Source organism: Cucurbita maxima, unplaced genomic scaffold (genome assembly GCF_002738345.1).
Source record: "Cucurbita maxima cultivar Rimu unplaced genomic scaffold, Cmax_1.0 Cma_Scf00021, whole genome shotgun sequence".
NCBI lineage: Eukaryota > Viridiplantae > Streptophyta > Magnoliopsida > Cucurbitales > Cucurbitaceae > Cucurbita > Cucurbita maxima.
In genome coordinates this window covers 3,346,257-3,363,204 of record NW_019272037.1, presented here as the reverse complement: position 1 = coordinate 3,363,204, position 16,948 = coordinate 3,346,257, and the positions used below count along the sequence as shown (strand labels likewise).

Sequence of the window (16,948 nt, the reverse complement as noted above, 5' to 3'; positions counted from 1 at the left end):
ATGAAAAAAGAAGAAGATAAAAACAAACGCTCGAATAAAGCACCGAGCGCGCGTCGGGCAATTTAAAACAAATTTCGCGGTAAAAATATTGTACAAATTGACCGTATTATCCTTCTCCGAGCAACATATTACAGGCTCAGGACCAATTTCTCCATTTCCATGGATATTGCCTTTTGCCCAGTGGCTTCGTAAGGTTACCTTTTAGCTGCAATCCTTTTGTGTCTCTGCTTCCACATTTGCTATCCCTCCCGCCATTTTCTCCGCCATTGCTATTGTCTCGAGCTTTTGGCCAGTGCGACAACATCTAAGATCCAAAAGAAGGGAAACGAAAGGCAAAACCCAAAACCCTTAACTTCACTTCGAAAATCGGCGTTGTCAAAATCAAAATGGGCATAAAAGATCTCCTCAGATTCATGAAGCCCTACATCGAGCCCATTCACATCAAGAAATACGCGGGCAAACGTGTAATGTATCGCGTGTTTCCATTGGGTTGTTTAGTTCTCTTGATTCATTGATCTCTGAGTCGAACTTTTTTCGCAGGTGGGTATCGATGCCTATTCGTGGCTGCACAAGGGAGGTAACGTTCTTGCTTCTTCCTTATTGCAACGTGCTATTTTCTTTGTGGGGGGGGGGGATGTTGTTATCCATTCATTGACACTGCCTTTTATACCAGCTTATTCGTGTAGTATGGAGATTTGCCTTAACTCTGATAGTGATAAGAAATGGCGATACTTAGACTACTGTATGCATAGAATCAATCTGCTTCGCCATTACAAGATAGTCCCAGTTGTTGTTTTTGATGGTGGGAATGTTCCATGTAAGAAAGCCACTGAGCAAGAGAGGCACAGGTTCGTGCCCATGATATCATTCTGTTTTTAAATTCAGTACGCCCTTTATAGTCTTGTTTAGTTGTAAAATATGGATACATATGGCTTTTACAGAAGAAGAGAGGCAAACAGGGAATTAGCGATGGAGAAGTTGAAAGAAGGGAATGTTGGTGCTGCCTCTGAGCTTTTCCAGGTTTTTGATATTTCATAGTTGCTATGCTTTTATGCTTATATTCTTTACATTCAATTATCAATAACTGGTTGTATCCTTCAAAGGTGGGAGCCAAAAGGGTATCGTTTTTAGTATAATTTGTCCATGATGAGCTCGGTTCCAACTCACTCGTTGTGCCATTGATTACTGGTCGAGCCACTAGAATGAAATGAGATTAGAATTTCTGGAGATCTTTCCTCTCTGATGGGTGACAGGCTTTCCCCATGTAGCATGTAGAATTAAAGTTGCTTAAGCTAAAATAATTTGGGCTCTCCTTAAAAAATCTGAAATCACTTGGCGATCAAGGTTTAGGCAAATTCCACTGTCACACTGCAAAATACTCTCTTCTATTCGTTTATTAGTAAACTGATATTTATTTTGCATGCTTTGCATTATAGTTTGTGTTCATGTCTGATTTCACGTTTCCCCCTCTTTTTCTGTAGCGAGCGGTGAATATTACTCCCTTCATCGCAAACCAACTCATAAAGGCAAGTGTTTTCCACATTATATGTTCGCACTGCATTCACCTTTACCAATTTTCTTAAGTTTCTCGATGAATTTCTGAACTTCGGTATGTTAGTCGAGATTACACTGCATCAACTAAGTCATTTCACTTAATCATTCTAGCTTCTTAGAGAACACAACATCGAATTTGTGGTTGCCCCTTATGAGGCTGATGCACAGTTGGCATATCTTTCCAGCCTCGGAACACAAAACGGAGGAATTGCGGCTGTGATTACAGAAGATAGTGACCTGATTGCATATGGTTGTAAAGCTGTAAGAACTTCCACAATGCTTTGATTTGATGCAAATGGAGGTCCAGTGCTCCCATGTTGCCTTTGCTTGAACTATTTAAATGCACGAATGTTTCGAGTCTTTCTTTGTGTTGATTGGAATAGCTTTGCAGACGATATTTAAGATGGACCGATACGGCAATGGGGAAGAGATGATTCTAGATAAGATTTTTGACTCGGCAGGCTGCACACCTTCCTTCAGATATTTTGATAAGGAATTGCTCACGGGTGAGCTCCTAGATTTACTTCAAGCTCTCTTTCCCCATCATGAAATTGTGAACAATTCTTGATGCAATATCCCATCTTCATCAAAATTACATGTTTTCTTCTTCTACAGGTATGTGTGTCTTAGCTGGCTGTGATTTTCTTCCTTCTGTTCCTGGAATTGGCATTGCAAAGGCTTATGCCTTGGTCTCCAAGTATCGGAATTTGGAGCGTGTAAGCATGTCTGCTCGCTCTTGCATCCATCAAGTTTAATGTTTTTTTATCATTATCTGTTTTACACAAGGTTAAACTGATAGGCAATTTTAAAGCAGTGTTCGATTGTTCAAAGTGTTTTATATTCTTCATTCCTTTATTTTATCAGCCTTGCAAAACTTAAATACCGTTTGTTGGGTGATTCTTCTCTTGAAGCCATCTCTGGATCTTACACTTAAAGGGCCCGTTTGAGATCAATCATCTAATGATGCTTTGAATTGACATCTCTTTCAGGTTCTTTCTGTTTTGAAGCTTGAGAAACCGAAGCAAATGCCTGAAGATTACTTCAAACTTTTCAGGGAAGCTATGGCAGTTTTTCAGCATGCACAAATGTGTGTATATAATGAAAATTTTGATTTGGGAGTAACCATTATTTCCATAATGTTTTCATCAAGTCTTGACTTGTTTTAGTCCAATGCAGATATGATGCTGAAACGAGAAAGCTTAAACATATGAAACCGCTTCCTCTAGAGCTTCTGCAGTTCCTAGACGAAGAAATTGATTTCTTGGGACCGTATCCTTTATCCAAAAACCATTTTTACACGCTTGAGTTTATATTTTCTTGGAAAACTAGCATCTTTATGTCGACGGTAAAATATTTGCATTCTTTAGTAATGAACTGTTTTTTTATTAAATTATTTTTTATGTTATAGTTTTTCTTTGACCAATTATGTTGAAAATAGAGATATGCCTCCTTCAATAGCTGCTTCAATAGCCGAAGGAGGGTTAAACCCCATAACAATGGAGGCCTTTGACTATCTCCCAAGTGAAGAACGTCGCCAAGACCTTGTACAAATCAAGAACAACGAAAGACTTCCAAGGTTCGAGGCAGCTGAGGCCGCTGAGGCATCTGCGAAGGATAGCTGTTTTATGGTCTTCGTCTGTAAGGACAAAGAAAGACATATCCCGGGTTAGTTAATTCAAGCTTATAATTTCCTCTCAATTTCAATAGTATGTTTTTTCTTTCAAATCCTTAAATAGACAAGAGACCAAAGAAGATCCTTAAAAACATGACGGGGAACTAAATTGGTAAATTAACATTTTAAAAATATATTCTTAATAGAAACATATGCTTGATAGCAGTGATTTTTATGATATTTTCTCATGGAATTAGATACCACCGTCATTGTTTTATGACAGATAAGAGAATTAAACCCCTAGTAGATGGCAGTAATTCTAAAGGAGAATTGGCACTTGAGAAGCTAAGCACACCGTTGAAAGTTCAAACAACAAATGAAGACAAAAACGTTCTTGCTTACAAATCATTAAAGATTCCTGACAACAATCCATTCAAGAGAAGGAAAGGTGATGAACTGCACATGGATCTAGCGCAGAGTGTTGACGAAGAAGCTCTAGTCATAAGTGAGGATGAGTGTGAGGAACCATCATGTGGGTCTCTAGATAATTTACTAAAATCTTCCAAGAAAAGAAAAATAAACGAAGCTCTCCCTGACCAAATGGATAATGTTTCTGAGCCTTTGTCGGGGTTGACCCAAGAAGAGGATTTGGTGCTGTTAGAACTGACACCAGAATCCCAAAAGAGCGTAAGCTCAAACTCGAGCAGTGTCATTGGTAGAAAAAGAGTTGTAGGCAAGGAGAACAAGAGAAAAAGTAGCTGTAATAGTTCAATAACTCCAAAGAACAGTATATTGAACTTTTTCCGTAGAGTATGATTATGTAAATTTCTGTCTTGAAAATCCATTCTGAATCTCTGTTGGGCAAATCTTGTGTTTTTGCAGTAATTCGTTTATACTGTAATTTTACTGCATGAATTGTCTAACATGGAAAGCATAGTTTAAACGAGGATTGCAATTTTTAATGATAAGTTGAAGGCAGTGTTCTGTATCATTTTGTTGGAATTGATATTTCTTTTAGAAAGTTAACTAATTTTATTCATTAAGATGATTAGCGTAGATATCATCTTTACATTGGAACTTGCCCATTTTTACCATAAGATTACAATTGCAGGAAGATAGATAGATATTATAGAACTCAAGCTTTCCAGGGACTCAAACTCATGGTAGAAAGTAAAAAAAGTAGAGATTGAAGCTCTCTTATTGCTTCTTTCTTTTAAGTAGTTGCTTGAACCAATATGCAGACATCTTTGGGTACCTCTTGAGATTACTATAATCTACATAGACAATGCCAAACCTCGACGTATAGCCCAACCTCCATTCGAAGTTGTCAAGCAACGACCAAGCAAAATACCCAATAATGTTAGCTCCATCGTCGACTGCCTTCTTCAGTTGAGTCAGATAGCCTTTGTAGAAGTTGATTCTAGTAGTATCATGCAGTCCCTTAGGGAGGGTCACATTACCTGGGTCATCCATCCCTGCAAATCCATTTTTTCTTCTTTTAATGCTAACTCAAACATCTAAGTACTATTTCTTTGATCTCAATAGATACAATAGAAGGGTAAAAAGAGGTACGGTAGCTAAGGCGATTACCGTTTTCTGATAGAATGACAGTCGGGTTTCCATAGTACTTTTTTACGTACATCAATGCCTTGTACATGCCCCATGGGACATTGTATAGCCAATACGAATGAGCCTACGAATATTAATAATCATAATCTTCAGAGTGAGGCATATAAGTCTTGATCAATAATATAACCAAGAACAGAGAGAGAAATGAAATTACCCTTGGACCAACAGGAACTCCATGCTTCTCAACTGCAAGGTTCAAGCTCGCGTTAGAAGAAGAGGCTTAAAAGGACAAACAAAACTAGAAACATTTTATTTGAATTCTGGAAAGGAACAAGTGAAAGATAGCTCACAGGCAAATCCTGCATTCCAGTCTTGTTGGTAGCCTGGCACTTTAGCTTTTCGTTGATGAGGATTATAAATGTAGTACGTCGTGTATTGGTTTATCCCGACATAGTCTATCGAGCCTTTCACCATTTTGACTTCCTCTTTAGTGAACTTAGGCAGCCTACTACCCACTATTCCTTGAATCGTTCTAGGATACTCGCCATATACAATAGGATGAAGAAACCTATGTGAATCCAATACATTCATTAGTTGGAAAGAATGAACATTAAAATTGATAAGCATCAACGGTGTCGAACTTTTACCATCCAAGGTGAAAATCTCTTGCTCTTTGAGCAGCATAGTTATCAGCCTTCGAACGAGTAAGAGGTTCATACCAAACGAAATCCAAAAGAATACCAATTCTTCCCTTTTGTTTCTCCTACATCAGAAACATGCTTATTAGATCAAAGAATCCTTCAAATCCATGTGTATGTGTGTAAAATCGTCGAAACTAACTTGGTACTTTCGACGATATCTTTGAACAGCAGCTGCATGAGAAAGAATCAAATGATGGGCAACAATATAAGGTTCAGTCCCCGAATTTCCAACCGTGCAATTTCCATATTCTTTGGAACACCTCCCAGGAGCAAACAAACCATTATCATATCCTAAAGCTGCCACGACTCTTGGTTCGTTAAATGTCATCCAATTCTTAACTCTGTCCCCAAATGTTTTGAAACAAAAGTCTGCATAATCTGCAAAATCCTTCCTACAAAAACCAAAACCATATATTGAACATTCAAACTCCAATCATACCAAGAACTAAACTACTACTGAAAAGTGATATCTTACACTACTCTGTTACTCAGTAGGCCTTTATATTCTTCTTCCAGGGCTTGAGGAAGATCATAATGGTACAGATTAGCATAGGGAGTTATGCCTACAAGAACAATGGATCATATCAAAAGTTGAAACCTCAGTGTTGGCTAATTCTTCTGCAAGCTCTCACCTCTTTTGAGTAGATAGTTAATCAGCCTATTGTAGTATGCAACTCCCTTCCAATTCACTTGTCCTCTTCCATCTAAACATTAACAACACTTACAAATAATTGAAAAAATATGAACAAAAAACTTTATATCTTAAACATTATGATGATAACGCTTGAATCATTTACTTGGGAAGATTCTGGACCATGAGATTGAGAAGCGGTATGCATCAAAATTTAGCTTGGCCATGATGTCAATATCTTGCTGAAACATCAAACCCCATCAAGATTTCATCAGTATAGACTAAATTTATATGAAGCTCATTTGATAGCCATAGATTTACCGGGTATCTGTGATACTGATCCACTGAAACCTCTCCAGTACCATTGTTTGCTACAATCCCTGTTTCGAAAACAACCCACATTCTCAAAATCAAAGTAAAAGCTTAAAGAAAACAGACCAAAACCTGTAAATCCATGGATAGATTACCAGGCTTTTTGATGAAAACATCCCAAATGCTGGGTCCACGGCCTTCCTTATCGGCCATTCCCTCAACCTGATAGGCCGACGTTGCCGTTCCAAAGATGAAGCCCTTTGGGAACCTGTCTCGGCTGAGGCCACCAGTATCAAAACGGACAGTCTCCGGCTGTACGGAAGCGGTGGCGGTGGCTGCACACTGGTTCACCAGTATACAGACCACCGCCATAACCAAAACAATTGTCATCCTCAAACCACAGTGAAAGAGAAGAGGGTGTGAGTGATAGAGCTCAGACACAGAGGTGGAGTGAGCGAGTGAGTGAGTGAGTGTCCATTATTATAGATAAAATAATCGAAAAAGAGAAGGGGTCGGTCCATACAAGATGGGGCCCAGAAGAAAAAATGAATTGAGGCATCTTTTTCCACGTATCTCTCCCTTTGATATTTTTGGTGGAATGATTTTGTCCTTACTTTTTATTTTTATTTTTTTAAATAATATGAATTTATCGATTGCCGAGATAAGTGTTGGAATTTTTAGATTTCCCTTTAATTTTGTTCCCTTTACGTACATAAAATAATAATAATAATAATAATAAACAAAGTGGAATGTATAGGTGTTAGGTGTTGCCACGTGTATCAGAAAACATGGTTTTATTGTCTCTTCCTAGTTTAAGAATATTATTATTCACACTATTTTATTTATAAATACACACGTGATACATAAAGTTGTTCATGGCTGGCAGATTTTTTTATTCTCCATTTATTTTTGTAAAAATTAGAACATGAATGAAAATTTATGAAAAGTTTTTTTGTTTTAAAATAATTCATATTTGAAGTTTTATTTTTATTAAATATTTTGTTTTTTATTTGAAGATAAATATATTTAGCTTCGTAAAATAAAATAATTAAAATCAAAATTTGAAGGTAATATATCAAGGGAGATAAAATAGGGTGGCGTGGGGCAAGAGAGGCAGCAGGCACGCGGGTGGTCCATAATGGTAAGAGAGGCCAAGTTGGTATGGTCTCGTTTGGGTCACCCCACCCGACATCGGAGCGTGATCCTTTCTGGCGCTGCGATCATTAGAGAAGAGAAGAGAAGAGAAGAGAGGCCATTGCATTCTCATTTACCGCTGACTTTTGTTTCCATTAATGGCCTCCGTCGCCATCAATCCTTCGCGATTAGATCGCTTTTCACTGTGCCTTCGACTTTTCAAACCCTACCACCTCTCATCCGCCCGCCAATCTGGAATTCCGCCTCAACACCAAAGCCCCACACCCACCACCACCGTTTCAGGGAGAGGTTTACACACATTTGTACCGTTACCTTTCCCCATTAGAGAGAGGTTTACACACCTTTGTACCGTTATCTATCCCTATTAGAGAGAGGTTTACACACATTTGTACGGTTACGTATCCCTCTCACCCTATCAAGCTCATGGCTTTAAAACGTGTCTATCAGGAAGAGGTTTACACACATATTTGTACCGTGATGCATCTCTATCACCCTATCAGCCTCATGGGTTTAAAACGTGTCTGTTAGGAAGAAGTTTACATACATATTTGTACCGTGATGCATCTCTATCACCCTATCAGCCTCATGGGTTTAAAACGTGTCTATTAGGGAGAAGTCTACACATTTATAAAGGATGTTTCGTTTTTCTCCCTCACCGAGGTGGGATCTCACAAATTTTCACCCGTTTTAAATATTTATATGAAATCCTTTCAAATAATTAAATGAACACTAAGGATACAAAAACAGAGCAACGAAATTCTTACCACACACTAAAGTGTAAATATCTCTTTATTTGTATGAAAGTGTGGTCTACACAAACTACAAAGGTTAGCTTTACAAAATATATGATGAGATTATTATTAACAAGAGGAGGAGGGTGTGTATGTCTTCGAACAAGTCAAATTCATCCCATCAAGAACCCACTCTGCCTCCTGTCTTCAGTACCTAAGTATATATCAACATGAACTTAAGTCTGAAGGACTGCAATCTTTTGAGACAGCCCATCCACTCCTTCATTTTTCACTTCAGAACTCGTTTCTTCCGCCTGTCAACATACATATATATAGGCTGCTGCATAAAAATTCTTGCAACAAGAGTGATTCATTCAAAGGACTAACCAGGAAATAAGAATACTATTATTATTTACCTCAGACTTTTCCTTCGGTAATACCCCAACACACCTCGATGCACTAATGCTAGCACTTTTGAAGAGATGAGCACTCTTGTCTTCCCCCCTGCTGCATTCATTTTGTGCACTTGAGTTCATATTTCTAGACATGTTTTTGGAGGCCATAGCAAAAGAAGTGAAAACCTACCTTTGAAAATCAATGTCATGTGCATCGTTGTTGTTCTCAGTTGGACTAACCCGCTCGCTGAAAATATATGAATTTATAAATTTAGATGGAAATGAAGTATTTCCTACAAATCATCAATGCCTAAATTGGAAGGAAAATGTTTATCAATCTTCTGAGAAGAGGTAAAGAATTTCATGAGTTGCCCTCATACAGGAAACAACTTTTCATTCTATTTCTGACACAATCTTAAAATTATAATATACTGCAATCAATCCTTTATCCAGAAGGAGAAACAGAGGAAAAAGACGGTAATTATAAATTATTTGATCATGGGGTGTCTTAAATTTATATCATTGACTGGGGAGAACAACCAAACTTATATTCAAAGTATTACCGAGGTAAAGAAATGTTCTGCCTTTGAAGTGGAAGTCTTCTTTCACCATTAACATGGTGCTCTTCCAGATGCGCAAACTGAAGCCTAAATCGATCAACGCCACTAAGCATATGCAAGAGAAAGAAATGGATTATTGACGGATGAATCAAGTATCTTGGATCAACCATTTGTATCCTCATGCCATGTAATATGCAAAAGAAATATCATTCACTGTATGACATTGGCCCATTCAAAAACTAATTGAGCAGTAAATGATGTTAATGTTTAACTGTGGAGCAGAGTCACTACCTTGGATACAAAAAGGTAGTTTGATCTTCAGGGTGTAGACACTCCTCACGCATTTGGGGATGATACTCTAAAATCTGTAGACTTCATACATTAGATTAATTATATTCTTCGTTGAGTTAAATCGTCCATAATTTTGGAAGAGAATCTTCATCTATAAAACTTGAACAAAATCTTCACCGATCAAAATTTTAGATTTCATCATGAAGGTGAAATTTTTTTTCTTATATATAAGATGATAATAATAATAATAAAATTACTGTTGAACACAAGTTTCGAGTTGCTAGGTTATATACCTCTGCATAAATTAACTCTCTAATATCATCTTTTGATAATCTCCTCCTCTCAAACTCGAACTCTATTTTTGAAATTGGTTGAATAGAAGGTTCAAGTTCCGTTTTCGCAACACCATTGAAGTAAGGATCAGAAAGTGCCTGAAATTGAATGCAGTACAGGCAGATTTACATATACCAATATTTTTAAAAAGGCAGTGCCAGAGCAATAAAATTGGTCAGTAGATTCCACTTACCTCTGCAGCTGTTGGACGGCATTTGGGATCAAATGCCAGAAGACGTTCCAGTAAACGAAGTGCCGATGGGTCAACATTGGGAAACTTTCGTGAGAATGGAACTGGTGGTTTTTTACGCATGTTTCCTAGATACCTCCTTGCCTTCTCATTCCGAATCTTGAAATTTATTCAAAACACATAACGGTGCAGAAGAGAGGGTTCCAGTGGTGAGTAAATTTGAGTGAAGATTCTAACATAACTTTGATGCGTGATTAAAAAGTTGTGAATTTTGTAAACGTTCTGATTTAATAAATAAATGAGTCAACCAACCTTCGCTATGGCCTCAGCTTCAGGAGTGCCAAACAGATCGGTAATTAGGTCTAATTGGTGCACCACATTTTTTCCAGGAAACAAGGGTTTTCCCGTAAGAATTTCTGCAAATATACATCCGATACTCCATATATCTATAGCAGGGGTATACTGAGAAAATAAAATCAAACATGTCATGTAACAATCATTTTAAGAGTTTACCCTTGAAAGATTTGCCCAAGTTCCCTCCAAATTTACACCCTTCAATAAGACTAGTAAATAAACATGATTTCTTGAAGATGTAAAGTGGCTTACTCTCGAGAAAAATGATCCACAGAGTTCGGGAGCACGATACCAACGAGTTGCAACATAATCCTTCGCAAAAGTCGAGAATAAACCCAAGAAGGAAAAAATGAGACTTGACAATGGAGTTGAATATCATGATTTACATAACCCATGAAGGGAAGAAAAGAAAACCTTACTGTCCAGAAAATAGTAGATGGCGCATCACTAAAAGATACACGAGCAAGTCCAAAATCACATATCTTCAATTTGCAGTCAGCATTAGCAAGTATGTTTTTCGGCTTCAAATCTCGATGAAGGACATTTGCTGCATAACAAATTCAATGAAATTGTAGCTTGGTTGAGAGTAATTTGAGATGAAAAGGCCAATAATCGAATCAGTAAAAGGACCAACCTGCATGTATATATTTTAGGCCACTAAGAAGCTGGTACAAAAAGTATTTATGCTGCTTGGGAGAAAGATCATTATTTGCCTTAATTACATGGTGAAGATCAGACTTCATCAACTCAAAAACGAGATATATATCTTTGAATTCTCGTTGTGATGGAGGAAGCATAATATGTTTTATCTCTACAATATTCGGATGATGAAGCATCCGAAGAAGCTTAATTTCTCTGAGGATGCGTATGGCATCAGATACATGCTCAAAAACATCATTAATTTTCTTGATGGCAACTCTCTCACCCGTCTGGCTATCAATTGCAGAACCAACAACTCCGTAGCTTCCTTTCCCAACAACTTCTTGAATTTGGTATCGACTTGCTTCGCCATACTCTGTGAAAAAGTCTGATTGCTTATCATCCTGCAGAACAATCAGCAGCTGTGAAAAACAAAAGCAAAAAAAAAAAAAAAAAAAAAAAAAAAAAAAAAAAAACAGGAAAAGAGACACGAAGGGCTACATATGCAGCTTATTGCACTGGCCAGAATTGTTAGCACTAAAATAATGGTGGATCACTGACTACTACTCCTAAAGAACTTCGAAACATTAGAAAAAATAAAATACATTATAAGAACTTTGAATTAAGGAATCTTGTCTTGTAAGTGGCTAGTCAATTAAGCTAAATGAACAAAGAGAAATCTTCATTCAATAGAAGTACTTAATACCCATAATCCCAGAATTAAACATAATTAAGATCTGGCTCCCTTCGCCTTCAGAAGCCAGATTTTTAGGGTACAGAAAATAATTTAAGGGGAAATGGGAAATGGAAACGGGTACAATAAGTAGTGTAATATGAACAAATGTTAAATGCAAGGTAACACAGAATCAAATGGTGTTTCTTGAAAACTCAGTTGACCAAATATTGGATGCATGAAAGCAGAGAAACCAAACCAAACAAATTACTTAAAAATTTACTGAAATTGATTTATAGAATCAGAAATCCAATTCAAGTATAAATAAAAACACATGTAATGATAGAGACGGACATTAGACTCAGTTGACCATTTATTGGATGCAGGAAACATGGAGAAGAAGCTACAGAGAACCTTATTGAATCGATCCATGATAGCGTCGATTAACGTCAATTCGATTTCAATATGTATCAAACCTGGGATTCAAGGCCCCAATCCGACAATGGCTGACATTGTTAGAATCGCAACTAAATATTAGGTGTTTTATCGTTGGAGGCCCGAATCACTAGTTTAAATGAGAAATTCAGAGAAAATGTACCGATAGAAATGCTGCAGTAAAACCAAAGACAACATCGACCACAAGAATTGCGCTCACCGTACAAAACCAGCGGTCGCCTTCCTCGGTTCTGATTCAGCTCTCCGCCACTGAATTCCAGCATTTTCCGTTCTCCCTCTTTCGCGATTTTCTCGGTGGCCAATTATAAGCGCCACAAACGTTTTTCGTCTTTCTCTCTCTCGATTCCACCATTAGAAGAGGCTCCAACCTCCAACCCGCCATTTTTTCAAAACTTCTTCATTTTGTTACCAACCCCCGCTTCTTCAGAAAGCCATCCATTTATAACACTAAGAAATAATTCTTTTTAATAAATATCCAAAAACCGTTGTGAGAGTATTTAATCGCACACATAAACTTTCAATTTGACGATAAATATTTTAAAACTTTGTATCAATTTACATTTTAAAATATTATAATATACATAAATATAAATATTATTTAAATCAAATTATCGAGTTATAATTTATTATCATTCGTCGATTTTTTGTTCCCTCATATTTAAATTATTGAGATGTGTGACTCAATATCAATTTGAAAACCAACATTTTAACCGTTAATATTATATTTTTAAATTTATAAAATTTTACCAATTACATACATGTAAATTGTATGTCTTGAAATATTCAAAAGCTGGATTATAACTCTTTTTTTGATATAATAATTTACATGTATCGGTTGGAGGAGAAGGAAACAAAATGTTCTTTATAAGGGCGTGGAAATTTCTCTCTAGTAGACCAACAATATGTAACGGGTCAAATTAAACAATATCTACTTGTGGTGGCCTCAAACCATTACGAATAGTATGAGAGATAGACATCGAATGATGTGCCCATGAAGACACTAGTGTTCAAATTAGTAAATTATAGGATCTCACGTTGATTTGAAAGGAATACGAAACATTATAATTATTATTTTTTTTTATATAAAAATAATATAAATAATATAAGGACGAACTTTTTATTTATAAATTTAATAACAAAAGGTTAGGGGGTTGTTTTGAAATATTCCAAAGTTAAAAAGGAAACTTTTAAATATGGATATATAATTAATAATTTAAGTTGTACGAAAAAAATATATTTTTTTTTTCAACAAAAATATTAAAATATAATTAATAAAGTGGATTCAATGTCTAAAGAAGATAAGATATGCTCCTTTTCTCTCAATTTATTTATTGTATTTTTTAAAAGCACTGACGGCTGACGGTTGCCGTCGCCCACTTACCCGTGCGGCAGCGCGTTGATTTTGGCGGTTGAAAAACACGCGCTTCTCTGAGAATCATTAGTTATCTCAAAATTTTGATTCTGGGATCCATTTTGATTGGACGATAACAGACCGCGTAAGCAAAAAGTTGTAAAACATTCCCCACTCGCAACCTTTAATAAAGCGCGTGGTATTATTATTATTATTATTATTTTTGCCTTTACCAAATATTTAATTTCCAGTCTTTTTCTACTACGATACTTCTTTTTCTTTTTAATTTTGATTTTCATTTGTTAAGAAAGAAAGTTGTGCGATAACCTTTTTATTTATTCTTTCTAATTTTTAAGAAATGCTTTTCCACTCATAAAATTTGTTTATATTTTTTTTTCTTTTACTTTAATATATTTAATTACATCTATCTCTTTCAAATTTATTAGTTTCGTCAAGAAGTTTGGAGTCCAATGACCCATTCATTCTAATAGAATCTCTTTATTTATTGAATTAAATACGGATCATTATTGACAATTATAAACTCATTAAATCAAGTTAATTAACTTTTTTTATTAGATTAATCTAAAAATGTGTTTTTATATAATTATTCATATATTAAACACAAAAATTTATTTATTCACATGACAATTTTATATTAATAAAAATTTAAAATAAATTCTCAATTTCGTAAAATTAAGTTATTGGATAATTAACTTTATTAATCGTGGAGAATGATGACAAAATTGAAATAAAGAATTGGCATAATTGGTTTTATAGAAGTGTATAGGACTTTAGTACATAGGTTTGACTTTAATATGAAGTTTTGATAAGAACCACTCGTGCGTATGAGAAATTACCTTTTTAGGTCACTTTAATTAAGGTTTTAATCTAGTACTTATGTACCTAAAATTGTATTTATATTATATGTTTTTTAACTTCGAATATAAATATAATTTAATTCGTTAAGATACCTTCTATTATTTTTTTTTTAATGATAAAAACAAACTTCTAAAAATTCAATAAAATAATAAATAAAGATATGAATGAAGATTATAACTAAAAAAATGTAAATTTGCATTAAAAAAATTTATGACTTGAAGGTTCGAATCTCCGACCTCTGCTTATTTTTAAAATTAATTTTTTTTTTTTTTTTAAAAAAACCCTTTGAAGGAGCAAATCAAACTTCATAGGCATAGGTTTCTTCAGCCATCACTTTCTATTTTAAAATTATATATTTTTTGTGCTTTTTATATTTATTTATAATTTATTATTCTGTGGAAATTGTTGGATAACACCTCCATTTTCATCCGGGCACTTCTAATTCTAATACGACAGACCAAATTATATGCTGGAAAAGGATAAATTATGGGTGTGCTAATTATTATTATCAATATTTTGTTTATCTAATCATAAGCTTAATATTATTATTAAATACAATTTATTGATATAGAAAATACTATCAATATTAATAAATGAAAATTAATACTATTAATATTAATAGTTTTGACTTCTTCCCGTATGGACCTATTGTGATGGTTTTAAAACAAGTATTTATTTGTATTTTGACTTGTGAATTAGTAATACAATAAATACATTGTTGTTTTCCTGCCAACCACGTGCCATTAAACAATAAATACTTAAATACGTCATAAGTATTTTAGGAAACTAGAGAGGTTGTAACTAATGAAATATTTAATGTATATATATATATATATATATATATTTATATAAATTAATGCCAAATTTGTTGACTTTTTAAATTTAATTATTTAAGCATTGCATTATTTTAGTTTTTCCATTATTAATAATAATAAATAAAAACTTATTTATTTATATATATATATATAATATATACTATGAAAATTGAAATTCTTATTCTGCCTTAACCAACTACTTTTGACATCCTCAAGATTCTGTTGGCACGAGCCATTGATAAGTTAGCTCTTTTTACTCACCTCAAGTATCTATAGTTCAAGTTTTTTTTTATTGATTAGGATCAATATGTTTTAGACTCTTCGACTCATGATAAGTTAGCTCTTTTTACTCACCTCGAGAATTGTGGCGTGTATATATATATAATGTTGAAGAAATTAATTATTTGCATGGTGGGTTACAGCTGCCTCCACATCCTACCAAAGTTCTTAGCCATTCACTCCACAAAAACCCTCCCCCCACCTCATTTTTCTTGCACCAAAATATATTATTTTCAAATTACATAAGAGTAAAACTAAATTTTTTTATTATAAATAATAAATAGTAAAAAATATTAATGATTTTTCGTAAAATGTTTCAAATCTATGTTTGGAGTAAAAATTCTTTTAAGAAATATTTATTTGAAAGGTTCGATCAGATATCTTAAATTAAGTCGTGTGAGAGTTGACTTCTTGAATCTTAGTCCACACGCTTAATCCCGGAATTAAAATGAAAAATTTGAACTTTTTAATTTTTCAATTTTTTTTTAAAATAAAAGAACTAATTTGACAAAATAAATAAACAAATTATATAATTGATTTCAAGATTAAAATAGATTTTAAAACTTAGTAAAATCAATACTTTTTCAGACATTTTAAAAATATTTATTTCTTTATCTTTTCCCTGTTCCAAATAATAACAAAAATGGATAAAAATATATATATATATAAAATGAATACCCAACATAAATTCATTTTTCTTTCATTTTTTATTTACATATTTACTCCATGGACTTACACGGTCCACTAGTCAACTTTGACCCGTTACGTATAGTCATCATCTCACAGTTTTTAAAATTCGTATGTTAGAGATAGATTTCTACACTCTTATAAAAAATGTTCGTTATTCTCTCAAAACATACACATTTTTTTTTTTATATTCCTTTAGAATTTTGGATGAAAATTGATATATAAAAAAAGTGTCGTGGTCATATGAAATAGTGTGATGGTATTCAAATCTCAATTTTCGTTATATATTTTAATGAATTTCTACTCCCTTTTAACTATAAAATTTTGAGATTAAAAAGTAATATTACAACTTTTTCATAAATATTCTTTAAATGGACGACAATTTTGATGATCAAAATACATATCATAATAAAAAAAAAAAAAAACAATTTTTTTTAGACCAACAATAAAAAATCCACATGTAATTAAAACTCTTGTAGCCATCTGTTTCTTAATTCTGGAACAAAGAGGAGACAGTAAATTGTATTTGGCACCAAAATATTCTATTTTAATCTCGTTAGTTACACTACCTAATCTCATACACGTGCAATAAATTAATTAGGGTTTCTTTTGATGATCAAAGATAATAAATTTTTCATTCCATTACCAAAAATGTCAGATTTTTATGACACCCAACAATCAAAAATCCACAAAGAACTGAAACCCAAGTATTTAATATCGGTTTGGAAGAGAATAAAGGTCAAATCATAGTTTGAATAAGGAAAATGGAAGAAAGTTTTGA

The 16,948-nt window shown here is 34.2% G+C and overlaps 3 protein-coding genes across 4 annotated transcripts; 1 reads left to right on the top strand and 2 right to left on the bottom strand.

Moving 5' to 3' along the window:
• The first annotated feature begins 162 nt into the window (after positions 1 to 162).
• Positions 163 to 4,032, top strand: LOC111495297 (exonuclease 1). The gene is made up of 12 exons (XM_023145274.1): positions 163 to 464; positions 541 to 577; positions 674 to 848; positions 942 to 1,020; positions 1,482 to 1,526; positions 1,666 to 1,815; positions 1,946 to 2,060; positions 2,170 to 2,270; positions 2,544 to 2,641; positions 2,731 to 2,823; positions 2,993 to 3,219; positions 3,450 to 4,032. Exons 1-12 carry the CDS (start codon positions 387 to 389, stop codon positions 3,980 to 3,982), a joined length of 1,731 nt encoding a protein of 576 aa, XP_023001042.1. The 5' UTR covers positions 163 to 386; the 3' UTR covers positions 3,983 to 4,032.
• Positions 4,033 to 4,178: 146 nt separating this feature from the next.
• LOC111495299 (beta-glucosidase 44-like) lies at positions 4,179 to 6,834 on the bottom strand. Its single transcript, XM_023145275.1, has 11 exons — positions 6,535 to 6,834; positions 6,389 to 6,447; positions 6,234 to 6,309; positions 6,069 to 6,140; positions 5,912 to 5,999; positions 5,576 to 5,828; positions 5,383 to 5,498; positions 5,086 to 5,303; positions 4,950 to 4,981; positions 4,757 to 4,859; positions 4,179 to 4,641 (listed from the first exon to the last, which is right to left on the bottom strand). Exons 1-11 carry the CDS (start codon positions 6,767 to 6,769, stop codon positions 4,364 to 4,366), a joined length of 1,530 nt encoding a protein of 509 aa, XP_023001043.1. The 5' UTR covers positions 6,770 to 6,834; the 3' UTR covers positions 4,179 to 4,363.
• Positions 6,835 to 8,294: 1,460 nt separating this feature from the next.
• Positions 8,295 to 12,551, bottom strand: LOC111495640 (mitogen-activated protein kinase 9-like). 2 transcript variants are annotated; one of them, XM_023145758.1, is made up of 13 exons: positions 12,299 to 12,551; positions 12,115 to 12,206; positions 11,023 to 11,431; positions 10,808 to 10,935; positions 10,641 to 10,700; positions 10,347 to 10,496; positions 10,038 to 10,193; positions 9,805 to 9,942; positions 9,512 to 9,585; positions 9,224 to 9,325; positions 8,851 to 8,907; positions 8,682 to 8,769; positions 8,295 to 8,579 (listed from the first exon to the last, which is right to left on the bottom strand). In XM_023145758.1, the coding sequence occupies exons 2-13, from the start codon at positions 12,130 to 12,132 to the stop codon at positions 8,502 to 8,504; spliced, it is 1,458 nt and encodes a 485-aa protein (XP_023001526.1). In that variant the 5' UTR covers positions 12,133 to 12,206; positions 12,299 to 12,551; the 3' UTR covers positions 8,295 to 8,501. The 2 variants fall into 2 exon arrangements, with proteins under 2 accessions (XP_023001526.1, XP_023001527.1); XM_023145759.1 differs by lacking the exon at positions 12,115 to 12,206 and having other exon boundaries at positions 8,682 to 8,772; positions 12,356 to 12,551.
• Positions 12,552 to 16,948: the final 4,397 nt, after the last annotated feature.